General features: G+C 40.1%; 1 protein-coding gene across 2 annotated transcripts in view; it reads left to right on the top strand.

Annotated features, from left to right (window-relative positions):
• Positions 1-12,730, top strand: part of rbks (ribokinase) — a 38,738-nt gene that overhangs the window by 574 nt on the left and 25,434 nt on the right. For both annotated transcript variants that reach the window (XM_031321304.2, XM_031321305.2), the window contains exons 2-6: positions 2,596-2,657; positions 10,504-10,636; positions 11,644-11,707; positions 12,104-12,166; positions 12,444-12,608. In XM_031321304.2, coding sequence (XP_031177164.2) covers positions 2,596-2,657; positions 10,504-10,636; positions 11,644-11,707; positions 12,104-12,166; positions 12,444-12,608 — 487 coding nt within the window. The remainder of the gene's footprint in view (positions 1-2,595; positions 2,658-10,503; positions 10,637-11,643; positions 11,708-12,103; positions 12,167-12,443; positions 12,609-12,730) is intronic.

The raw sequence follows: 12,730 nt of genomic DNA, 5'->3' as shown, positions 1-12,730 counted from the left end.
CATGCAATTTATTCATATGAATTCTTTTTTTATTTATAATACTTTAGTACGCACACACTTAACTTAAGTGCATATTGTGAGGAAATGCTAGGTCAATTAGGCTACTTTTATTACTTAAGTGCATGTGCATCATATGTAAACTCTAATGCATGATTTCTTTTCCTGTAATCCTGTAATGCTATTGTTAAAATTCCCTTCCTTGTATTTATACAGAAATGTTTATTGATTTATCCAAAATAAATCTTATTGCATTCACATCCCATTGAATTGTATGTGTATGACTACCTTAATCCTGCAAAATGAGAAAATGTGTTCTTGTATTTATCATAGCACATCAACAAACAAAAAAAACTCACAGACTGCTAATCATTCAAGGTGTCATGGAATGTGTTTGTTGTGTACAAATAAAACAAATCTAACTTGGAAAATAACTATGAAAGATGAGTAAAAGTAGGCCTGTCACAATTACACGATAAATTGTCCCGGAAATTATCGCGATAAATGATAATATTGTCGTTCTGAGACCATTTTCATCTAATATAATGATAATGGCATAATAATGCAGGTACACCTTTTCAAAGATCAATGAACTTTTTATTTCTAAAGAATATTTAACACTGGAACTGGAAGACATTTTAAATATCCACAATGAATGAACAAAAGAACTCTCAGTGTCTGTTAACAAAAAATGCACTGAAATAAAAACCAAACACAACCAAAAACAATAAATAAAATGGAATTTTTTCCAGCCGCGATAATTTCCATTTAAAAATGATCGAGCTCATATTTATTTATCATGCGATTATTGCATATTGCGACAGGCCTAAGTAAAAGCATGGGAATTATATCAGTACGTGCAGCAAGACCAGTGTTGTTTCCCAATAAGGGCATTAGGGCTGATTCACATATGGGAAATTCCACCTTCATGGGGATGATTTAGAATAAATGACAATACTTAAGACAAAATAAGTATCGGAAACAGCAACAGTAAAATATACACTACCGGTCAAAAGTTTGGGGTCACTTAGAAATTTCAGTTCCACTCCATTATAGACAGAATACCAGTTGAGATCAGTTGCATTGTTTTTTTTAACCAGGGCAGCGGTTTTCAGATTAGATTATGTGCTTACATAATTGCAAAAGGGTTCTCCAATGTTTTCTCAGTTAGTTTTTTTAAAATGATATCAGATTAGTAAACGGAATGTGCCTTTGGAACATTGGATGAATGGTTGCTGATAATGGGCAATGTAGATATTGCATTAAAGATCAGCCACCCACTCAGATCAGCTGGTATTCTGTCTATAATGGAGTGGAATGGAAATTTGTAAGTGACCCCAAACTTTTGACCGGTAGTGTATATTTGGTTATCATCCAACCTTTTCTGGTGTACAGTAATTCATTCAGTGGCATGAGGGGTTGTCTTATCAGTTTAATGCCCTGCTACAGTTGTAGCCTTAAATGGTTAGGAAAATATGATACTGTGAATAAAAACAACAACTTTGCAAACAGTGCTAAGACGGGGGTGGAGTGAGATTAAAAACAAGTATTTTTGTGATTATAGCCATTATCTAAACTTCTAAAAAACATGTTTTGAAACATAAATGGTCATATCATTGTAATAACAATCATTATCCAGTTAAGTCTTGACTCCCCTTGACAGGCAAAATATGCAATCTTACAATCTTTTTTTTAAATGGGTCCAACAACACTTAGCCTTTGGGATTTTGCTTATGGCTCAGTCTAAATTGTTTAACCCACTGTGTGCAGCTTTGATTGGCATTCAGACTAAATTGTTTTAAAAACATGACTGTCAGTGTCAGCTCTTAAATCGTCCATTCATATGCATTAAGATGTGTAAGACACTTATTCAGGTTGGTCAGCTACTGTATGATAATTTGGCCTCAGATTCAACAACAGTGGGGTCATTTTCAGAGGGTTCCTTGCTGTTTCAAGTGGTTGGACAATGCAGATCTCATAATATTCTCCTGCAGTGGAGACGTGGTTCTATGCTAGCTTTAATGCCTGTCGAGGGAATACAATATGCTGCGAGATGTGGGAGAGAGAATTGAGCCATCCTGCAGCCAGCGGCCAGGCTTTCCAAGTCTTCCACTGCCTAGGCAGAGATTTGAAGAGATTAGCACACTAGCATTAGCTCTGATACAAGCCAAGGATTGAATTAATTATAGACTTTGCTGGGCTGCGGTGCATTCACGTGGCGTAGCATTGAAATACCCCCACCCCCTCCACCCCCAATACGATTGGAACCTGTCCAACTCTGCCAGAGATGAATGCTCTATTTTTACCTTCTTTTCTCGTTTCAGTCGAGTTTATGCTAATGTGGGAGATAAATAATATCAAGTGATTTTTGTTTGGAGGCTGGTGGGAAACTAGTTTACATATTTTGCCTGATATGCCCCCAAGGAGTCCGCCGTGCTTCAGATTTTGTCCTTGTTTTGCCGGAAAGCCTGAACGAATGTCGAGAAATTTATGAATCTCCAAAATCATCAACACGTAAATTTAAATGAAGAAGCTTTAAGAAATGTCATGTCCAGAAATGAGTGTTGTAGAAATAACACAAATGTGTGTCTTAATCAGATCATGACTGAAGAGGCTTTTGATGTGATGGTGGTTGGCTCCTGTATGACTGACTTGGTGAGGTGAGTCCATTTAGCCCTTACTTATTTGTCTACTAAATCACTGTTAGTTGGTGAAATAAGTCTGTGTGCTTCCTTAGATGACCATAAATCCATCTTATATTTTATGAGAAGCCTATGTACAAAATCTCGAGCTAAATCTGGGTTCAGGAAACTCCTCTGCTTCCTCAGGTGGGCCCAACAGGAAGCAGGACATTGGGCACATTTTCATGATCATATTAGGACATTTCTTTCAGAGTCAGAACCCATGTGGCTTTGATAGATAGGGGTTCCAGCACTGATTTGTTTCATATATTTTTGAAAATGTTAGCTTTTAATATTTAAAAGATACATGATCACATAAGTTTGAAATGTCTAATTATTTGCTTATATACCAATCTCTAAACCCTAAACCAAAAGGGGTCCTAAGATGAATATGACACTGTTTTACACAATTCTGACTCTAATAATTTGTAACCAACGCATGGAGCTAATGTTAGCTTAAGTAGCTATCTAGCTTCAGCTGAGAAGGTCTGCCGGCGACAGTTGTCATTTCAGACTGCAAAATTGACACAAAATTGGCTAGAAATGAGCAGCCTGCCTTTGTGTACCTCTGTCTGCAATCTAGGACCCATTATTTAAAAAAATTATGACGAATTTAAAAAGAAAAATCTGCTGCTAATCAATGGAAACTGCATTATGTCTTGTTTCTAAAACTCTAACAGTAACTTAGCTTAGCAACTGGTGAATTGTCTTTGCTCAACACATGTTTCCCTTTATTATTATTAACCACCACAACCACCATTTTCCTTCAAGGATTTTATTTTGACATGAAAACATGTGGGAAATACGGCATAAGGGCTGAAGGGTATTTTCCATCATGGCTTAAAATGGACTGCACAGTCCTGTCTACATAAGAATAGAGGAAGTGGTCTAAACTTAGATAATGCCGCTGGCTGCCTTTTCATCGGCCAAAATGTGGTCTAAGAGTGTGGGGTCCGACAGCTTTTAGGCCAAATAGTGAGCGGACTTCTGGTTCAATAGGGAGGCATCTGGCCATCTTTCTTCTAAAACATTTTCTGCCAGAAGAATAGAACATTCAGCTGCTGTTTAAGATATTAAAAATGATGCACTGTTCTACCAGGTTAATACTGCACAAACACCAAATCATTAACCCTCAAGTTGTCCTCAGGTCAAACTTGACCAGTTTTCAAAGTTTCTATTTCAGAAATATGGGTTTCGTTCAACCACATTGCCCAAAAATTTAAAAAATAATGAAATGCTTTCAAAACAGTATCCTGACAAAACTTTGACATATACCAGTCTGTGATAACCCATCAACATACTGTACGTTCCTCTTATGGTAACTATTAGTCAAAATAATTCCAAATTTTATACAAAATACAAAATTCTGCTTTTTTAACTAGAAATAAGGTATGATTTCATACAAATGAGGTTAATTGACCATGAATTCCAAAAGTAAAGCTAGAGGTAATAAGTTGGAATGAAGTAGCCGTAACACAGAATTGGGTGATCATTTATACTATATAAACAGACAAAACAGAGCGGGGGTGCATGGTCGACGGGAAGACAGCACAAAGGTTAATCAAATCATTGGCAGTTGATGTAGGTGTAACTATCCCGAGGTAAATCTGATTCTGGTTCAAAAGACTCAAAGAGTGCAGATGATCTGGTATAATTACTGCTTACTAAAACATCAGTGTTGCATCATCCTCATACGTGGTGAGATTGGTTGAGCCAAGTAGGATCCATTCCCACAAATCATTAGTCATCAACTCCAGCACAATGGGTTAGTTGAAAACAATTTGTCATCCTCATTTGCCATAACCTTTGTGAGGAATGACACAATCCCAAAAGATGGCATAAAGTAAACACAGTATAATGTCATGTCTTCATGGGCTCCAGCCACTGAAATGTCTTCTTGTCAGCGCAAAGAAGCGTGTTGTTTGTGCTTATGGGACAGTTTTATCATACAGCTTGTATTATATACATAAATATATATTTTTATGTGAAACCCGGGGAAAGTAACTGTCACCTGGCTGCCAGCAAGTGGAGATCTACTGTAAATAAACAACCACAATATGTGCCTTTGGGAGAAAAGTTTCATGGCATTTTAGCGAGTGCACACTCCAATTCAAGTTGTCACATTTTCATTGTCACTCACAAGTTCCAACTTATCAAAAACATATGCCTTCTCCTACTTGTTTTTTTTTTGGGGCGAGTATTTATTTTGTTGCTCATTAGCAATTCAACCAGTGACTTTGTGCTTTGAAGGGCAGGCGTTGTCAATTAAGACCCTAATAAGCTAACGGGAAATGGCCTGTTTTTTTTAAGTGTGTGTGTGTGTGTGTGTGTGTGTGGATGTGGAGTTGGGGCTTTTCTGGATGGGGGTCAGAATGCGGATAGGGGAGGGTAGTTGGAATACTCGCAGCCCTTCAAAGTGATATGCATGGCTTTGAAGTTAGAAATCCAGTTGTCTTGAACAGCCAGTGTTTGGGTGGCAGTACAATTGACTGACAGACAGAGGAGACACACACACACACACACACACACACACACACACACACACACACACACATTACACTCTGAGTGTACTGTTTCTCTCCACTTCTGCTTGCCATACAAACACACAAGTGTAACACAGATCTCTATGGTGTTTTGTTATAAATGTATAAGTCAGGCTGTAGAGCATACTATGCTCCTTTTTTTGCAGAATGTTGTTTGGTAGTAAAAGGTTATGCTGGATGTCTACTATCTGCGGTGCACAAAGAGGAGGAGCAGCAGAGCTTCTCAGGCTTTTAACCCATTGTCAAAGCCATACAGTGCCCCCTACTGCCTCAGTTTACTGAGTGGAGACACTTATCACCTGCTCAGTGAAATATGAGTTTCCCTAAATTATAGAGCAGAACCACAAAATACCACAGGATTGTTTCTACGAAAGCATAGTAAACACGTCTAGATCTAATGTTTTTATTAGAGTGAATCTCAAGTCCAGAATCACAAATTTGGGTAAGTGTGGTTAGTGACGATTTGTGAATTAGTCGGTAAGTCGATTGGCAGAAAAGTAATCTGCAACAATTTTGATAACTGACTAATCGTTTAATAATTTTAAAGCAAAAATCTACTGATTCGTAATTCTCACCCAACCCTTCCTTGTGCATTTTCTTTTTTTTAACTCCGTGGACACACAGTGTTAACAGGTGTTTTCTCCTTAAGTTTGAAAAAAGCTACTCAAAGTTTTAACTCATTTTTCAAATATTCTCCATTGTTTTATATGTATTATGCAGTAGAATTGTTCTATACCATACGCTGTGTTAAAGTTCTGCCTGCTGACCTTTTATGTAAATGTGAAAAAAATGCAACAAAGCTGTGATGTTTCCATAAACGCGACCATTTCAGACACAGAATAGGTTGATAAGTGGCTTATTATATCTAAAGTTATAGGCCATTTCTCACCACGGACTGAAGAAAAACAAATGGTCTGACCACACAAAAATAAACGCCCACGTCCTACTTCAACACTGCACCTCTTGTTAGCAAAGCAGCTTACCGTGTCCATGTAAAGTATGCTGTCTCTTCCTAACCTGTTTATTGTTAAGTCCCTTCACCTTGTCCTGATGTACTGAAGCTTCCACTAAAGGGACCTTTGTGGACAAGGGAAATTAAACAAGATGAGAACCAAAATGTCTCCTCTCAGTGGTGCATAGGCTTGTCATAGCTTCTTGTCTGAGGCACAACATAAGCTGAAGGTTACCACGCTTCAATTTAAATGGCTTCTATGTTCAGTACAACCATGTAGTATCTAGTACTCATCATTCAGTAATTACTTGACATTTTGATTAATACAAGCAAAAGCTTGAGCTCCGTGTATCTTATTTTGCAAGTGGTAAGTTCACTGTGGAGGTTGGGTTTAGAACGGGAAATACACAGCTCTAGTTCAAACTTTGGAAAACAGCATTTCAGTTTGTTTTTTTCCAAGTCTACTTCCCCCTGCTGCTCACCAACAGCTGAGGAATTGTTTAATAGAGACAGAGGAGAGGGAAATGAGCACCAGCCTCAAAGCAAACACTTCACGTCACTGCACACCTGCTTTGGCCTTTTGGTTCCATGGGAGAAAACGCACTGAGGTTGCACTTTAGCACGTAACTGCCCTGTTTGTTTGGTTCACTCACCACAGACAACAATAGCCAAGTGTCTCTCTGGGCATGAAGAGGCGTGGGTGGGTTTATTTAAGAATTTGGAAATCTGTTTATCTTACCTGTCAGTAATCCGGCTTTAGGTGGCTGTCACCCAAATGCTATGTTGAATTTTTTTTTTCTACAAAGATAGTGTTTATTATTTATCACAATGTAAGGATCAAATATGAAACATAACGTATCAGTTTCCTGGGAACTTTTATGAAACAGGAAGGCAAAAAATTGGTTAGTGACGCGTTATTATGGAACCCACGCAACTTCTAGGCAAGACCCGCCCTTCAATAGCATTCCCACGCTACTATTGGCCAGGTGTCCATGCTTATGCAAGGTAACGGAACCCGATTTGTTCAGGTCCTATCCCCTGACCAGTCGGCTATCCTAACCTTAACTACTCAAGGTCAATGCCTAACCTCAACCAATCGGGCTGCTTCGTAAGGCGGGACTTACCTAGAAGTTGCGTGGGATCCATAATAACGCATTAGTGACCTGTGTACGATGGACACAGATGCTTCTTCTTACAGGATAATCCTTTCAGCATCTACACCTGACAAAAAGCCTTCCTGTTAGTCAGTTTACTAGCATCATGCACTCCACCAAAGAAAGAAGTAAAGACAAGCAGGGGAACTAGAATAAACTACTAGATTAAGTAGAACTATCCACCACAAATGGTTGTCATCATCTTCTTCAGCCAAACAACTTAAGAAGTTTGTCATTAAGAGGACAATCCTAACAGAAAATAGTTGCATGTGCTCTGTGAAGTATTCAGTAGGCTACTACTGTAGGTTTCAATTCTAAAAAAAAATCATAAAAAGAAAGAATAGTTTGACATTTTAGGTAATACGTTTAGTTGCTGTCTTGCTTATCGTTGTATGAGAAGATGTATGCATTGTCTAGTGTTAAACTAGAGCCACAATTAGCTTATCTAAGCATAGTGTTTTCACAATTCTGTTTGTTTATGCATTAAACAAACAGGATGTATTTTGGTAATTGCTAAGAGGTGTTGGTAGGCCAGGCTAGCTGTTTCCCTGTTTCCAGTCTTAGCTCAGCTCAGGCTTTACTGTCTCCGGCCTCTAGCTTCATATTTAGCTTAGCATACAGAAATATTCCAAGCAACACTGGCATATTTAAGATCTGACCCTCTACTCAAACATTTGTTTAAATGTCCACCAAAAGTGGTCCCTCAAATGTAAGATAGGAGACATACTACATTCTAGGAAATTTGTTTATTTGCTTTCCTTCCAAGAGTTTGTTGAGAAGATCAACACCACTCTCATATGTGTACGCTAAAGTAGAAACCACCGCCAGCAGCCAGTTAGCTTAGCTTAGCACAAATATGGTTATTTGTCAAACCATTTCTTGTCCAGTCTTCCTGGAGTTTGATCAAAATAGAATGTGTTAATCAGTGAGCTTTAAAGGTGCTGGCTTTGTTACTTTTGGACAGGGCCAGGCTAGCTATTTGCAGTCTTTTTGCTAAGCTAACCGGCTACTGGCGGTAGTCATATTTACCATAAAGATATGACAGTGGGATCAAACTCTCTTTTTTTCTTTATGATAGACATGCATTGATCGAGAGGCCACATTGCCTATCAATTTATTAATTACATGGAAGTAGTTAGTTACCATTATAAAAGATGTTCTCCCAACAAACCATAGCCTCTTTAAATACATGTGTAGATTGGAGTCCATGTGAAGGCCACCATGAGTCACAGAGCTGTAACACAGATGTTAACAAAGGAAAGTAATAAAATGTATTAAACCTGCATCAGTAGCATATTCCAACGTATTATGAATATTATAAGTGTAAGTGTAAGTGTGTGTGTGTGTGTGTGTGTGTGTGTGTGTGTGTGTGTGTGTGTGTGTGTGTGTGTGTGTGTGTGTGTGTGTGTGTGTGTATTTACATGTGTTCAACCTTTGTTCCGTATCCTTCTCACCACATTTTAGTCTCACTGACCCTACATCCTGTTATAGCTTTGGGCATTTTAGTGTTTTCACACGCCGGTGCAAAAACAGCAGCATTTATAGCAACCTCCAGTGTTTGCCACCAGCGTCTCAGTTACTGGAAATCCTGGGATTGAGTGAGCTTACTGTAATAGCACACCTGCCACAAACACAAACACACGCACACACACGCACACACACACACACGCACACACAAGTATAAAAAAGAGCAACAACAGGGTGAAAAACAAGTTTATGACAACATTTTGCTATCCGCAAACCCTTTGGCCCTGGGCATTGCGGGCCTGGGGCCAGACCACAGCATCCTGACGTACAATATGAAGCTGTCTGTGTTGTCTCTCCCCCATGTTACTCACCACCCACTCTGACTCCGTGATTGGAGGAATCAGGGAACAGACAGCTCCTCCTGAGGGCACCCACCTGTGGCATATCAAACTTGAGGGGATGGGTAGGACTTTACCCAACCCTGATGAGTCAGGCATTACTGGTGCGGACAGTGTCAAGTTGAGACATCTATGGGTTTTACTGGTTGCATCATTTGTAAATGTGAAGACACTTGCATGGGCATATCTGACTAAATGTCTCGGTTAAATATCTAGTGCTTTTTAGAGCGATGAGGCAATTACAAACTCCATGTTCTGTCTGTGTTTTATTACAGCTGTTGTGTTTAAGTATGGAAACTGGTGGTGGTGGTGGTGGTGCATTACTGGTGCGGACAGTGTCAAGTTGAGACATCTATGGGTTTTACTGGTTGCATCATTTGTAAATGTGAAGACACTTGCATGGGCATATCTGACTAAATGTCTCGGTTAAATATCTAGTGCTTTTTAGAGCGATGAGGCAATTACAAACTCCATGTTCTGTCTGTGTTTTATTACAGCTGTTGTGTTTAAGTATGGAAACTGGTGGTGGTGGTGGTGGGGGGGGCATTACTGGTGCGGACAGTGTCAAGTTGAGACATCTATGGGTTTTACTGGTTGCATCATTTGTAAATGTGAAGACACTTGCATGGGCATATCTGACTAAATGTCTCGGTTAAATATCTAGTGCTTTTTAGAGCGATGAGGCAATTACAAACTCCATGTTCTGTCTGTGTTTTATTACAGCTGTTGTGTTTAAGTATGGAAACTGGTGGTGGTGGTGGTGGGGGGGGGGTTCTTATGCTCCATTCATTCCTGCAATTATTGCAAGAGCAGAAGATAAAACCCCAAGACTACCCAGAAACCTCATTTTTGTGTGTTTTTGCATATTTTCCAGTGATAAATACATAGCTTTACCAGGAAAAGATTCAGCCCTGTAGGGTTATCTTCACATTTTGACATCTTCCATCACTCCTTGGTTTCAACAAAGAACTCGCAGTGCCAGAGTTTTTTTTTTCAAAGTTTGATGGAGCATTTTAAAACTTTTGAGGTGGAAGAAGCAAAGCAGAACATTTTGTTAGGAGGGGACTCCTTTGTAAATGTTCTTATTTTTTATTTTATATTATCTCTTTATTTTTTTGCACTGTGTTTATTGTTATGCACCAAATCATTACCAAGTCAAATTCCTTGTAGATTAATTGCATGTGCAAACATACTTTGCAATTTGCATTTCGGATTCCTAACTTTTCATCCTCCAAATCCAGTGAGGTTATTTTGAATGTGAATGTGTACTCCTTAAAATTGTGCTCATTTCCTTGTTTTTTTCCCCCTCAGCCAGGCACCAAGGCTACCCAAAGCCGGGGAAACCATCCATGGTCACAAGTTCTTCATTGGCTTTGGAGGGAAAGGGGCCAACCAGTGCATACAGGCTGCAAGACTGGGGGCCAAAACCGCTATGGTCTGCAAGGTATGACACTCAAAATCCCATTTGCATACGCTGCAGCAGTGCTGTAGAGTCTGTTCACAGTGTCAGTTTTGATCCTAGCATGATCAAGTTCTTTTGCTTGTCCAATGTTTGGCTCATCTACATCTTACTCAGGACAAATAATCAGCTACCATAATCCACCAACTAGTTAACAACTCCGAAAAAACCTTATAGCTTCGTTCACAGTTAAGTCATTTCACCGCATCAACTCTCCATGCCTCATTTTCTCTTGATCAATACTATACCGCATGCATACGCCCACCCACGCTTGCGTGACTTCAAACAAGCCTATTCCCATACCATACAACCCAGAGTCTCCAATCAGTAAGCTCAGTATGGCCTTTCAACCTGAGCACTAAAGCACCGAAGCGCCACCTCTGTCAGAACAAAGAGGCCCGATCGATAACAACCCAGTGCGGGAGGAGCTCTCCGGGCATGGGGAGAACCCAAAAATAGACATCCGGGCTTGTCAAAAACATCCAAGACGAAAGGCCGCTCTTCACAGAGAATGGGGCCAAGCAGCCAATACCAGCCCAACCCATTATCCAAGGCAGCTAGAAGTGCCCGAGTTTTGGCACGTTTTTTTGGAAAGCGTGGGTTCGAAGTAGGCGCCTCGGGGCAAGGTGGGGACCCCTTCTACAACCCAAAGTAGCTACAGATGTGGACATCCCTATGCGATTCAGGGAAAGACGGGAAGGAGGGAAAGAAAACGAAAGCGAGCTGGGCATGAAGAGGCGTGAAGGCGGGGTTAACGTGTCTTCAAGGCTTGGCGCAGCTGGCCGTGTGTTTGCGCGTGTGCATTTGTTGACTTTGTGTGTTCGTTTTTGCACATTTTCGGCGGCGGCACCATGCCAGTATGCTGGCAGGGCACACGAAAATCCAACCCAACTGAGGTTTGAGTATACCATTTTTCAAAAGTTGCCGCTAACCAAGTCTGACCCCGCTGACACTCTCTTTGTTGTAATCGTTTTGCCTTCAATCTTTTCTAGGTTGGTAAAGACTTCTTTGGAGACAATTACATTCAGAATTTCAAGGACCATGGTGTACACACAGGTACAGTTTTTTTGCATTACATTTTTTTTGCATTACTGTACATGCCATATTGGTTGCCATTTCCATGTTGCATGTCAAAAAGTTCACATTTGGAGCAATCCTTCTTGTCATTTATTTTTAGTTACTCAAGGCTTTTGGATATACTGGAAGGTTTCTCTATTGGTATGGCCAATAGTTGTTAAACCACTTGGATTGTTAAAAGTTGGGCTCAGTGCAGATATCAGACTCCAGATGTTTGTGGGCTGTCTCTTTTTAGCCAAATAAATTGAGCCAAATGCGTTCTAAGCAATCAGTAGTGGTTAGTATGGTGATATTTGGGGTTTTTCAGAGAAGTGTTTGATGAAAGACATGCTTTCAAACTCTATTTTGCACCTTTCGCATTCCTCTCTGTCTCAGACTTTGTAGGGCAGACCTCTGACGCAGCCACAGGAGCTGCCTCCATCATTGTCAACAATGCAGGTAAATGCTTTTGCCACAAGCCAGTACCCTGCTCTGATCAACAAGCTTTGAGTTGTAGAAATGGCCTCATACATGCACAACCAAAATTGCATGTGTGCTACCGGCACACTGTTTCTCTGAAAAAAATGTGAAAAAATATAATGTACAGTGAGTCACCACAGTTTCTTACATCACATATACCCAATTTAGCCCTATTTATGGGCTAGAGAGTTTTCATTAGTCATCAAATCATCATACAGTGGCTGTTGTATCCTTACACAGCTCTTTTGGTGTCCAGGTGAGAATGCCATTGTGATCGTGGCTGGTGCCAACATGCTGCTGGGCAGTGAGGAGCTGCAGAAAGCTCTTCCAGCCATCAGTCATGCAAAAGTTCTGGTGTGCCAGCTGGAGGTCAGCCCGCAGACATCCTTGCAGGCACTACGCATGGCTCAGGAGAACAAAGGTCAGTCAGTGTCAGTGTACTGTACAGTATGTGATGGTGGGTCCACAGCACATCCGAAGTCAGAGAGAAAATGATGTATTCTTAAAAGGTATAGAAGATGAGAGTTTGAAAAAGTATAATAA

This window comes from Sander lucioperca, chromosome 18 (genome assembly GCF_008315115.2).
Source record: "Sander lucioperca isolate FBNREF2018 chromosome 18, SLUC_FBN_1.2, whole genome shotgun sequence".
Classification (NCBI taxonomy): Eukaryota; Metazoa; Chordata; class Actinopteri; order Perciformes; family Percidae; genus Sander; species Sander lucioperca.
This window is presented reverse-complemented; position numbering and strand designations above follow the sequence as displayed.